At 36.7% G+C, this 13,503-nt stretch overlaps 1 protein-coding gene across 6 annotated transcripts in view; it reads left to right on the top strand.

The window, feature by feature from the left end:
* ECD (ecdysoneless cell cycle regulator) overlaps window positions 1–13,503 on the top strand; it is a 48,154-nt gene that overhangs the window by 16,919 nt on the left and 17,732 nt on the right. For 5 of the 6 annotated variants that reach the window (XR_009613035.3, XM_078434369.2, XM_078434368.2 and 2 more), the window contains exons 10-14: window positions 6,544–6,650; window positions 6,785–6,968; window positions 8,805–8,872; window positions 10,363–10,577; window positions 12,830–13,040. Coding sequence is in view for 5 of the 6 variants with exons in the window: in XM_078434369.2 (XP_078290495.1) it covers window positions 6,544–6,650; window positions 6,785–6,968; window positions 8,805–8,872; window positions 10,363–10,577; window positions 12,830–13,040 (785 nt within the window). In the remaining variant the exon portion in view is untranslated. Of the gene's footprint in view, window positions 1–6,543; window positions 6,651–6,784; window positions 6,969–8,804; window positions 8,873–10,362; window positions 10,578–12,829; window positions 13,119–13,503 lie in introns of those variants that run through there. The other variant, XM_060642433.3, reaches the window with a different exon arrangement.

Raw genomic sequence — 13,503 nt, forward strand, 5'->3', positions numbered from 1 at the left:
GTATCCATCAATAGTTGATAAATGGATTGCGGTGTGTTTGTAGGATAGACTACTATCCATTACTTAACCAGAGATTAGCTAAATATATGTAAACCAAATCCAAGGTTTCTAAACCTTGGCATTGTTGACATTTTGTACAAGATAATTCCTTGTTGTGGGGTACTGTTGTGTGCATTATAGGATGTTTAGCAGCATCTCTGGCTTCTACCTAGTAAATGCCAATAGCTGTCCACCCTGCCCCCAATTTTGACAACCAAAAATATCATCAGACATTGCAAATGTCCTCTGGGGGCAAATTGTCCCCAGTTAAAAACCACTGATCGAAATAAATACGTCTTGAAAACATGATGTTGAATGAAAAAAGGATATTGTAAATGTGTACAGTATGGATGCTATTACATATAAAAAGTTTTAATACATAAAATACTATATATTACTTATAGACATGTGTATATTCATTCATTCAACCAATATTTATTATTTCCAGGCACTAGGGATACAGTAAGCGAATCCAAAGTCTCCCTGCCCTTATGGAGTTTACGTGCTAATGTAGGAGAAAGACAATAAATCACTATATGCTGTTAGATGGTGATCAGTGCTTTAAAGAAAAAAAACAGGGTGTGGGGACAGAGAGGTCTAGGCTGCTCTTCTAGATAGTTTGGTCAAGCAGGACTTTCCAAGGAGGTTTAGTTTGAGAAGACACATAAGTGAAGTTAGGGAATCAGGCATACAGGTATTTGGGGGGATAAAATTCCAGGGAAAGAGAACAAACAGCAGTTACAACATAGATACGTACACATGCGTGTGTGTGCACACACAGACATTCACACATATACACACTCAGTGGACCAGAAGGGCATTTGTGAGAGCAATCATTTCTGGGTAGCAACAAGATGGATTGGAACTGATAGTGTTGGTCATCAAAGGAAAAATATTAGCTTTATGTATAATTTTTAAGGAAATGTATATGTTACTTGTTTAATTTTTTATGTTAAGTGTCAAAGTATAATCATACCTTTAGATTAGAAGTATAACAATATTATAATTCTAGGTGGGTAAAGATATGCTATATCATCTTTTTTTTTTTTTTTTGGTCATCTTTTAGACTTGTCTGCACTATTTAAATCTCTTAAAACAAAAATTAAAAATAAAAAAGAAGCCGTCAGTGATCACCTGCTGCTTATTTCATTGAGTCCAAACTTAGCCATTTCAGGCTCACTGTGCTCTCATTTCAGTCCATCTGTTCAGCCCTGTCTGCCCCACTTAAGCCACACTGAACACCATTTGCTTTGTGAACATGTTCCTCAGTTCTCTGCCTCTATACAAATGTTCATTTCCCCTCTTGCCTGAAGTTTCTCTACCCTATCTTCCTTGTCAAAATCTTACCCATTCTTTAAGTCCTAACTCAACTACGTCCATTATCTCTTTTCCTTTTTAATTTTCTTGTAGTTAATGTAATCATCTCCTGTGACTCTACATAGCATTGGTATTCCTATATGATTTTATATTTTGTAACTTGTTATGATTATTTGTGTATTTCTTTTCTCTCTCCTAATAATATTTTCATAATATGGAGTAGGGATAATTTCCTGTCACCCACATGATTTAGCAAGGTATGCAGATCTTTATTAAATAAATGTAAGTCCATTCTATAACTTGATTTGCTCCATTCTAAATAGGTCAGGGAAGCATGGGTGACTTAGTTGGTTAAGCCTCTGACTTTGGCTCAGGTCATGATCTAGTGGTTCGTGAGTTCCAGCCCTGTGTTGGGCTCCGTGCTGACAGCTCAGAGCCTGGAGCCTGCTTTGGATTCTGTGTCTTCCTCTTTTTCTGCCCCTCCCTCACTCGTGCTCTTTCACTCTCAAAAATAAATATTAAAAAAATTTTTTTAAATAGCTCAGACAGGGTTCAGGTTTCCATTAATTTATGTAATAGGTCATATTGGGGTGCCTGGGTGGCTCAGTCCGTTAAGCGTCTGACTTCAGCTCAGGTCATGAGAGCTCCATGTCGTGTTCTGTGCTGACAGCTCAGAGCCTGGAGCCTGCTTCAGATTCTTTGTCTCCCTTGCTCTCCGCCCCTCCCCCGCTCACACTCTGTCTCTCTCTCAAAAATAAGTAAACATAAAAAAAAAACAAAACAGGTTACATTGCCATCATAAAATAGTATGCTCATTATATAGATAATTTCTGTGCATATTTCCTCGTTAGTTTATTGTAGGAAGATCATAAAATAGTATCAGACGACTTGATTTCAAGCTTTTGCTGTCCAACTCAATGACCTTGTAAAAGTTATAGAATATCACAGAGCTCTGGTTTTCTCCTCTATAAAACAGGATTATCACTTATAATAGTAATTAGAGGACTAAATAAGAAAATGTATTTAAAAAAAATTTTGTTTAATTTACATCCAAGTTAGTTAGCATATAGTGCAACAATGATTTCAGGAGTAGATTCCTTAATTCCCCTTACCCGTTTAGCCCATCCCCCTCCCACACCCCCTCCAGTAATCCTCTGTTTGTTCTCCATATTTAAGAGTCTCTTATGTTTTGTCCCCCTCCCTCTTTTTATATGATTTTTGTTTCCCTTCCCTTATGTTCATGTGTTCTGTGTCTTAGAGTCCTCATATGAGTGAAGTCATATGATATTTGTCTTTCTCTAATTTCACTTAGCATAATACCCTCTAGTTCCATCCACATAGTTGCAAATGGCAAGATTTCATTCTTTTTGATTGCTGAGTAATACTCCATTGTATATAGATACCACATCATCTTTATCCATTCATCCATCAATGGATATTTGGGCCCTTTCCATACTTTGGCTATTGTTGATAGTACTGCTATAAACATGGGGGTGCATGTGTCCCTTCGAAACAGCACACCTGTATCCCGTGGATAAATGCCTAGTAGTGCAATTGCTGGGTCGTAGGGTAGTTCTAGTTTTAGTTTTTTTGAGGAACCTCCATACTGTTTTCCAGAGTGGCTGCACCAGCTTGCATTCCCACCAACAATGCAAAAGAGATCCTCTTTCTCCGCATCCTCGCCAACATCTGTTGCTGCCTGAGTTGTTAATGTTAGCCATTCTGACAGGTGTAAGGTGGTATCTCATTGTGGTTTTGATTTGTATTTCCCTGATGATGAGTGATGTTGAACATTTTTTTCATGTGTCGGTTGGCCATCTGGATGTCTTCTTTGGAGAAGTGTCTATTCATGTCTTTTGCCCATTTCTTCACTGGATTATTTGTTTTTTGGGTGTTGAGTTTGATAAGTTCTTTATAGATTTTGGATACCAACACTTTATCTGATATGTCATTTGTAAATATCTCTCCCATTCTGTTGGTTGCCTTTTAGTTTTGCTGACTGTTTCCTTTGCTGTGCAGAAGCTTTTTATGTTGATGAGGTCCCAGTAGTTAATTTTTGCTTTTGTTTCCCTTGCCTCCAGAGACATATTGAGTAAGAAGTTGCTGCAGCCAAGATCAGAGAGTTTTTTACCTGCTTTCTCCTCAGGGATTTTGATGGCTTCCTGTCTTACGTTTAGGTCTTTCATCCATTTTGAGTTGATTTTTGTGTATGGTGTAAGAAAGTGGTCCAGGTTCATTCTTCTGCATGTCGCTGTCCAGTTTTCCCAGCACCACTTGCTGGAGAGACTGTCTTTATTCCACTGAATATTCTTTCCTGCTTTGTCAAAGATTAGTTGGCCATGTTTTTGGGTCCATTTCTGAGTTCTCTATTCTGTTCCATCGATCTGAGTGTCTGTTCTTGTGCCGGTACCATACTGTCTTGATGAGTACAGCTTTGTAATACAGCTTAAAGTCCGGGATTATGCTGCCTCCTGCTTTGGTTTTCTTTTTCAAGATTGCTTTGGCTATTCGGGGTCTTTTCTGGTTCCATACAAATTTTAGGATTGTTTATTTTAGCTCTGTGAAGAATGCCGGTGTTATTTTGATAGGGATTGCATTGCATATGTAGATTGCTTTGGGTAGTATTGACATTTTAACAATATTTGTTCTTCCTATCCAGGAGCATGGAATATTTTGCCATTTTTTTGTGTGTCGTCTTCAATTTCTTTCATAAGCTTTCTATATTTTCAGTGTATAGATTTTTCACCTCTTTGGTTAGATTTATTCCTAGGTATTTTATGGTTTTTGGTGCAGTTGTAAATAGGATCGATTCTTTGATTTCTCTTTCTGTTGTTTCATTGTTAGTACGTAGGAATGCAACCAATTTCTGTGCATTGATTTTATATCCTGCAACTTTGCTGAATTCATGAATCAGGTCTAGCAGTTTTTTGATGGAAACTTTTGGGTTTTCCATGTAGAGTACCATGTCATCTGTGAAGAGTGAAAGTTTGACCACCTCCTGGCCAATTTGGATGCCTTTTATTTATTTGTGTTGTCTGCTGAGGCTAAGACTTCTAATACTGTGTTGAATAACAGTGGCCAGAGTAGACATCCCTGTCTTGTTCCTGACCTTAGGGGGAAAGCTCTCAGTGTTTCCCCATTGAATATCATATTAGTGTTGGGTCTTTCGTATATGGCTTTTATGATGTTTAAGTATGATCCTTCTATCCCTACTTTCTTGAGGGTTTTTATCAAGAAAGGATGTTGTATTTTGTCAGATGCTTTCTCTGCATCTATTGAGAGGATCATATGGTTCTTGTCCTTTCTTTTATTGATGTGATGAATCACATTGATTGTTTTGTGGATATTGAACCAGCCCTGCATCCCAGGTATAAATCCCGCTTGGTCATGGTGAATAATTTTTTTAATGTATTGTTGGATCTGGTTGGCTAATATCTTGTTGAGGATTTTTGGAAAAAATTTTTTAAATGTTTATTTTTGAGAGAGAAAGAAGAGAGAGAGAGAGAAAGAGCCTGGAGCCTCTGAGCTGTCAGCACAGAGCTCAACTCAGGGCTCGAACTCATGAACCGTGAGATCATGACCTGAGCTGAACGACTGAGCCACTTAGGCACCCCAATAAGAAAATGTATTTAAAGTGCTAGCCTAGCATATTATACATGCAAGATTCATTTTAGTTCGTATTTTCCTCAGGGTTTTCTTTTCCTCATATATATATGCTATATATAAATTAAAAGAGTTGCACTAAGTCAGCAGCTTCAAGATGGTGTTCCATGCAGCCTGCTGCAGAGTGAAAGGCAAAGGTGAAGTAGATATATCTCTGAGCCTCCAGACTCCATTTTAATCAAAGCAGTTTTTTTTTTTTTTAGCTTTATTGAGATATAATTGAGAAACAAAATCTAAAGATATTTAAAATGTATATCATGGTGATTTTTTTTTTCATGGTGATTTGAGATATGTGCATGTGAAGGGATTATCACTAACTAGTTAATTGACAATTGCATCACCTCATATATTTATCTTTTTGGGGGAGCAGTGAGAACATTTAAGTTCTACTCTCTTAACAGATTTCAATTGTATAATACAGTGTTATCAACTATGGGTACCATGTTTTACATTAGATCCTCAGACTGTATTCAGAAACTATATACCCTTTTACCAACCTCTCCTTATTTCTCTCACCTCCTACTCCCTGGCAACTACTGATCTATTCTGTTCCTATGAGCTTTACTTTTTTTTAGATTCCACATATATGTGATACCATGCAGTATTTGTCTTTCTCTGTCTGGTTTATTCAATTAGCATAATACCCTCAAGGTCAATCCATTTCACAAATAATAGGATTTCCTTCTTTCTCATATATATTTCTCTGAATAATATTCCATTGCATTGATATAGCACATCTTCTGTATTCATCCATTGATGGCACACTTAAGTTGTTTCTATATCTTAGCTATTGTGAGTAATGCTGCAGTGAACATGGGAATGCAGGTATCTCTTCAATATTCTTTACATATATACCCAGAAGTAGAATTGTTGGATCATATGGTAGTTCTATTTTTAATTTTTTGAGGAACCTCCATACTTTTTTCCATAGTGGTTACACCAGTTTACATTCTCACCAACGGTGCACAAGGGTTCCCTTCTCTCCACATCCTTACCAATGCTTATTCTCTCTTGTCTCTTTGGTGGTAGCCATTCTGACTGGTGTGAAGTGATATCTCATTTTCATTTTGATTTGCATTTCCTGATGATTAGTGATGTTGAGTGCCTTTTCATGTACCTGTTGGCCATTTGTACACCTTCTTTAGAAAAATGTTTATTCAGGTCCTCAGCCCATTTTTAAATCACATTTGTTTTTTCCTATCAAGTTGCATGAGTCCTTTATATATTTTGGATGTTAACCCTTTGTCAGATATATGTTTTTGTAAATATTTTCTCCCATTCAGTAGGTTGCCTTTTCAGTTTGTAGATGGTTTCCTTTGCTGTACAAAGCATTTTTTCTTTGAGCTCTTTTATATTTTAGAGTTACTGGTAAGATTTTATTTGAGAAAAAGGGGTCTATAACTTAAAACAATTGCTTAAAAACAAATTAGACTAGATAATTGCCTCCAGCTTTAAAATATTTTTTTGTGATTATTATTCTGAGCTGTCTTATAAAAAAATCCCCATGTCTTTTATTTTTTATAGCTCTCTTGCTCTGAGCCCAGGTGAAGAAATCTTAACCTTATTACAGACCACACCATTTGATATAGAAGAGCTTAAGAAGGAAGAAGCTAATCTTCCCCCAGAAGATGGTAAGTCATGGGCCAAGAGAGAGCAGAAGGGTGAGGAAAAATTAAAATATTCCCCTAGGTCTCATAGGCCCCTTCTCTGAGAGTACCTGCCATGTGAGTATAGTATGGCAGTATCATGTTTTCTTCTTTTTCAGATGACCAGTGGTTAGATCTCTCACCAGATCAGCTGGACCAGCTACTGCAGGAAGCTGCTGGCAAAAGAGAAGCAGAGCCCATTTCCAAGAAGGAGGAACAGAACTATGACTTGACTCAAGTCTCAGAGAGCATGAAAGCTTTCATATCTAAAGTCTCAACCCACAAAGGAGCAGAGCTGCCTCGGTAATTTGTGTTAAAGTATAAATATATAAGTAGTTAAAACCCAGATGTTAAAGTCATCTAGTCATTGCCATTTCCACTCTTTTTTTTTTTTTTGTACTGCTATGTTTCCCTCTTTTGGTGCCTAGTACCCTGATGACTTTTTTGGAATCATATTTTTAATAGCCTGATCCTTTGCAATTCTTTTTTTTTTTTTTAACTTGTTTTATTTATTTTTTTTAAATTTATATCCAAATTAGTTAGCATATAGTGCAACAATGATTATAGGAGTAGATTCCTTAGTGCCCCTTACCCATTTAGCCCAATCCCCCTCCCATAGCCCCTCCCGTAACCCTCAGTTTGTTCTCCATATTTATGAGTCTCTTCTGTTTTGTCCCCCTCCCTGGTTTTATATGATTTTTGTTTCCCTTTCCTTATGTTCATCTGTTTTGTCTCTTAAAGTTCTCATATGAGTGAAGTCATATGATTTTTGTCTTTCTCTGATTGACTAATTTCACTTAGCATAATACCCTCCAGTTCCATCCACATAGTTGCAAATGGCAAGATTTCATTCTTTTTGATTGCCGAGTAATACTCCATTATATATATATACACCACATCTTCTTTATCCATTCATCCATCGGTGGACATTTGGACTCTTTCCATACTTCGGCTGTTGTTGATAGTGCTGCTATAAACATGGGGGTGCATGTGTCCCTTCGAAACAGCACACCTGTATCCCTTGGATAAATACCTAGTAGTGCAATTGCTGGGTCGTAGAGTAGTTCTATTTTTAGCTTTTTTTGAGGAACCCCCATACTGTTTTCCAGAGTGGCTGCACCAGCTTGCATTCCCAGCAATTCTTAAAGTAAGTCAGAGAGACTGCTCAACAGATCTAAAAGCTTCCATCCCAGAGCTGTGCAAGGAAACTGCATTTTACTCTTTAAACTTTTACTCAGAACCTTATGGACTCTTAACATCTAGCTCTCAGCAAACTCACACTTCAGATCTGCTACCCAACAAGCAGATTGTAAGCTTCACACTCAAAAGAGGGGAATAAAAGATTTCATCAGAGAAAGAAATAATAACAGGAGAAATGGGAAGTTACATTTGGCAAATAAATGTAAGAAAATAAGATAGATGGAATTGTTACTTGTATAGCAAATATATCTTTATTCATGTTGATGCTCTTAAGCCTCATAAGAAGATTAAAATTTATGTTCAGTATTCTCTAAGAAAGCAGAGATAAAGAAAGGTATATTCTTATTTACTTTTAAAGGTTTAGTTCTTAAAGAAATAGACTTTATGTAAATTAACTCAGATAAGTGATTTCTTCTGCTAATGCTATATATATCTTGTGGGAGGTGGATGGTGGGTAGGTCCCTAAATTGGCATAAGTTAAATGTGCATAAACAAAGTGCAATTTTTACTTTTCTTACATCAGTCTTTCCCATTTCTTTTGCCCTCAAGACCATTTAAACTACAGTTTTTCTTGGTGTACCTCTTGAGATCCTATATCTGGTAGTGTTCCTAAGAATGGCACTGCTTTAAAAAAAGTTCCAGGGGCGCCTGGGTGGCGCAGTCGGTTAAGCGTCCGACTTCAGCCAGGTCACGATCTCGCGGTCCGTGGGTTCGAGCCCCGCGTCAGGCTCTGGGCTGATGGCTCGGAGCCTGGAGCCTGTTTCCGATTCTGTGTCTCCCTCTCTCTCTGCCCCTCCCCCGTTCATGCTCTGTCTCTCTCTGTCCCAAAAATAAATAAAAAACGTTGAAAAAAAAAATTTAAAAAAAAATAAAATAAAATAAAAAAAGTTCCAAAGAGTTATGTTTAGGATAAATGGTCTTTTTCCTTTAACCTTGCAGAGAACCTTCTGAGGCTCCAATCACTTTTGATGCAGATTCTTTTCTTAATTATTTTGACAAGATTTTAGGTAAGTTACAGTGCGATGTTTATTTTCATTTTGAAACTACAAGGCTGTGGCTAGAGCACTGGAGCATTGGAAGTCAAAGTATTTGCTTTTTCTTCATGATTTTAAGTTGCTTTCAACCATGAACTTCTGCCCAGTTGAATGATTTTGCAGAGAATGCTTAGCTCAGTGCCTGACATAGTTGCTGCTCGTTCATTATTTGAATGAGTGAATGCTATGTGGCCAGATATGGTTTCCATGTTAATGCTGTTTATTCTCTTTTAGACTTACTGTACTTAACACTAATAATAAAAAGACAAATAGCCCAAATTTAAAAGTCAACAAAGGATTTAAATAGGCAGTGCCTTGAAGAAGAAATATAGACAAATATTCGAAAAGACTTAACTGTTTCTAGTAAGTGAATACACAATACAAAATAACTTATTTTTTTGCCGATCATATTGGCAAAGATTTTAAAGATTGGCAATACCCAGTTTTCTCAAGAGCTGAAGAAATGGGCACTGTCAAACCGTGAATGTGGAACTGTAAGTTGTCTTTCTCACGGTGGTTTGGTATCCTAGAAAATGTATAACCTTTGACTTAGTAATTTATTGCCAGGAATTTTGACTATGAAAAAGACATAATGTGCTAAGATGGTGATTGCAACATTGTTAATAGCAAAAAATTAGAATATCCCAAATGTCCATGGAGAAGGAAATGGTTAAAAAAAATTGTAGTACGTTTGTGTTATGAAACGTTGTGCATTTTTTTTAAATTTTTTTTTTAACATTTATTTATTTTTGAGACAGAGAGAGACAGAGCATGAACGGGGGAGGGTCAGAGAGAGAGGGAGACACAGAACCCAAAACAGGCTCCAGGCTCTGAGCTGTCAGCACAGAGCCTGACGTGGGGCTTGAACCTACGAACCGCAAGATCACGACCTGAGCCAAAGTCGGACACTTAACCGACTGAGCCACCCAGGTGCCCCAAACATTGTGCATTCTTAAGAAAGAATAAGGTCCATCTATGTTTTCACAAAGAAGGACTTCCAAGACATATAAATAAGTGGAAAAGCAAACCATAGTTCAATATGTATGTATGTGAAAAAAAAAAAGAACCTTATGTTTATATACATATGTGTAGGACTACATAAAAGCCTGGATGCCCACCAAACTGTTAAAAGATGTTTAACTCTGGGAAGAGAGTGAGCTGTGAGACAATAATAACTCTGTATGGCTTGAATATTTGTATCAAAATATATTCATGTAGTTTTTAAATTTTTAAAAAAATTTTAGTAATTGAATTCTCATTTAAAAAAAATTTTTTTTTTTCAGCTCAGCCTATGTACTTTTCTGAAAATATCTGCCAGCGGTACCATTTTCTGGAAGGGGTTTTTATGAAGTTAATTTGTGTATATTGGTCCTTTTATGAAGATAATATTTAACTCTTTTGAAAGGTATAATTACTCAAGAAGAAATTACCATGTGGCTCTTTCTGTGTTGGGGTCTGTGTAGGGCCAAGACCTCATGAATCAGATTCTGACGATCTGGATGATGAAGACTTTGAATGTTTAGACAGTGATGATGACTTGGATCTTAAAACACAGGGGACTGGGGAAGAAGCATCTTTAAAAGGAACTCTTAATAATCTCAAGTCATACATGGCCCAGATGGACCAGGAATTGGCAAATACCAGTGTTGGCAAAAGTTTCACCACCCAGAAGCAAATGGTACGTGTGTGTTTAACCTTTTCCCGTGTCTGAATATCTTAATATTATGAAGGAAAGCTAAAACTATATTTTATCTTAGTTTCTCTTTTTCTTTCCTTTTTTTGATCTGTGATCATTTTTTGGTGATAAATTTGATTTTTTTATTTGAAATAAATAAGAATGTAAGACTGCTAATGTTTCCCTAACTATTAGGATGAAAGACTATTAACTTTACTCTCCTAAATATAATTTATTTTTTTATTTTTGATGTATTACATTTATTACTTATAAATGTATTAAAATTATAAATGTATGATTAAAATTAATTTTTATTAAAAAATTTTTTTTCTTTAATGTTTATTTTTGAGAAAGAGAGAGAAAGACAGAGCACGAGCGGGGGAGGAGCAGAGAGAGAGAGGGAGACACGGAATCCAAAACAGGCTCCAGGCTCTGAGCTATCAACACAGAGCCCAACACGGGGCTTGAACTCAGAAACTGTGAGATCATGACCTGAGCCGAAGCTGCTCAACCGACTGAGCCACCCAGGCGCCCCTTTATTTTTTAAGTTTTTAAAAAAATTTTTAATGTTGGGGCGCCTGGGTGGCTCAGTCGCTTAAGCGGCCGACTTCGGCTCAGGTCATGATCTCGCGGTCCGTGAGTTTGAGCCCCGTGTCAGGCTCTGTGCTGACAGCTCAGAGCTTAGAGCCTGTTTTGGATTCTGTCTCCCTCTCTCTGACCCTCCCCCATTCATGCTCTGTCTCTCTCTCTCTCTCAAAAATAAATAAACGTTAAAAAAAAAAATTAAAAAAAAATAAAAAATTTTTAATGTTGATTTATTTTTGAGAGAGAGAGAGAGCGTGAACACAAGTTGGGGAGGGGCAAATAGAGGGGGACAGAGGAACCGAAGCGGGCTCCAGGCTGACAGCAGAGATCCTGATGGGGGGCTCAAACTCACAAACTGCGAGATCATGACCTGAGTCAAAGTTGGACGCTTAACCAACTGAGCCACTGAGATGCCCCTTAAGTTTAATTATATTAGTTCTTCTGTTATCAGGATTTAAAAAGTCATGCGATGTGGTCAGATTATGCAGTTGCATTCTACTACTCGCAGCTTACACTGACTTTAAAAAAAGAGAAAGGATCTAAAATATCTAAATAATTTTCAAGTCTTAATACTGTTTGTTTTTTTTCTTTTTTAATTTAGAACCATATTAAGACTTCATCTTACAGTCTTTTTTATCCTAGTTTTTATACCATCAGTGTCTAACCTATACCTCAAAGACATTATGAAGGAGAGTGGAACTTCTGGATTAGGGTTTGAAATCCAGTTGAGCCACCCACTGTGAATATATATCCATTAACCAATAATACCTATGTTGTAGGATTAACATGAGAACCAAATGAGACAACAGTAAAACCCACAATAAGGCCCTTAATGAATGTTACTCACCTTGCTTTCATCATCTAAACTACATTTAAACTAGAATCATTTCCATTATTGCCCAGACCTCATAAAAACCAAGAAACCGTATTGTTAGATTTATCTAAAGTAGTGTATCTTAGATTTTAATATGTATATGAACCATCTAAAGATCTAAGTAAAATAAAAGTAAAACATAGAAAATAAACAAAATTCTAGTTAAGTAAGGTCTGGGGTGAAGCCTGAGATTTTACATTTCTAACAAGCATCAAAGCAGTGCACGTGCTACTGATGCTTGAACTGCACTTTGAATAGCAAAGATAGTCTATAGATCACGCTACAGTCTTTCAAATCCTTTCCCCATCCTGTGAAACCAGAGGCTCAGGTAATAACTCAGAATCTTTGTGGTTGAATTCCGCAGAACTTCAGGTTTTTACTTGAAGTTTTTTCATTGAGGAAAAAAAAAAAGAAATCTAGTTTCTTTCATTTAGAAAAAAAAATAGGTTCTTATATATATATAAAAAATGTTCATTTTTATTTCTTTTACAACTCTTAGGTAAGTTATAAATATGTCTCCTTAACCCTGGTTATCTCCCTTGGGCTATTTCAGAATGGGGAAGAAGTCCAATTTATAAAAACTTTTCCTAGAAAGAAGTGTGTTTTAATCTTTAGAACCACATTCTATTGTGTGTGTTAAATTGTAACGTTTATTAGATTTCATTTTTACTTTGTCATTAAGGATAAGAAATTTCCTTTTTAATTTAGAATTCAATTTTACATTGTTTAGTTTTTATTGTAACTACCATCCAACCTAATGGCCTATTATCTCATGATTTTCTTTTCTATCAATAAGGAACCTCTCTCCCAGACTACCAGTAATAATTCAGATGAGGAAGATTCTGGTGCAGGAGGATCTGTTATGACACCAGTGGACATAGACCTGAACCTGGTTTCCAACATACTGGAATCCTATAGTTCCCAAGCTGGCCTGGCAGGACCTGCGTCCAACCTTTTACAAAGCATGGGAGTACAGCTGCCTGATAACACCGATCACAGACCCACAAGTAAGCCGATGCAAGATTAACCAGCGCATCTCACCTTTTTTTTTCTTCTTAAATAAATATTGAGTCTGATTGTGCTCATTTGTAGTGTGGATGACTATGAGGTAACATAAAAGGTTTTGAGGTCAGCAGGAGAGGGAATATCAAGTTCCTGGATAGCCCCTGATTTACACACTCCATGTTTAGAACATTAAGTTTATCTTTATTAAGGGTTAAAGGCAAAAATAAGGAATGAATGAGTTGCTTTTTTATTCCAATTACCAGGCTCACTCTGGTAACAGATACATTTGTTTTTATGTTTTACCTGTTTTTCCTATTCTGCTTCATGAACTGAGTGGGCTCTTTTTATTGTTAGCACCTTCATAGCCCATTGCCACATGAATATTGTCTATCCAGGTAGGCCCTGTACCAAAGTTCGTTTTATTTATCTGCCATTTTTAGTTCCTGAACCCTGCCCTGTTTTGCC

This window comes from Panthera onca, chromosome D2, assembly GCF_046562875.1.
Source record: "Panthera onca isolate mPanOnc1 chromosome D2, mPanOnc1 haplotype 2, whole genome shotgun sequence".
NCBI classification, from domain to species: domain Eukaryota; kingdom Metazoa; phylum Chordata; class Mammalia; order Carnivora; family Felidae; genus Panthera; species Panthera onca.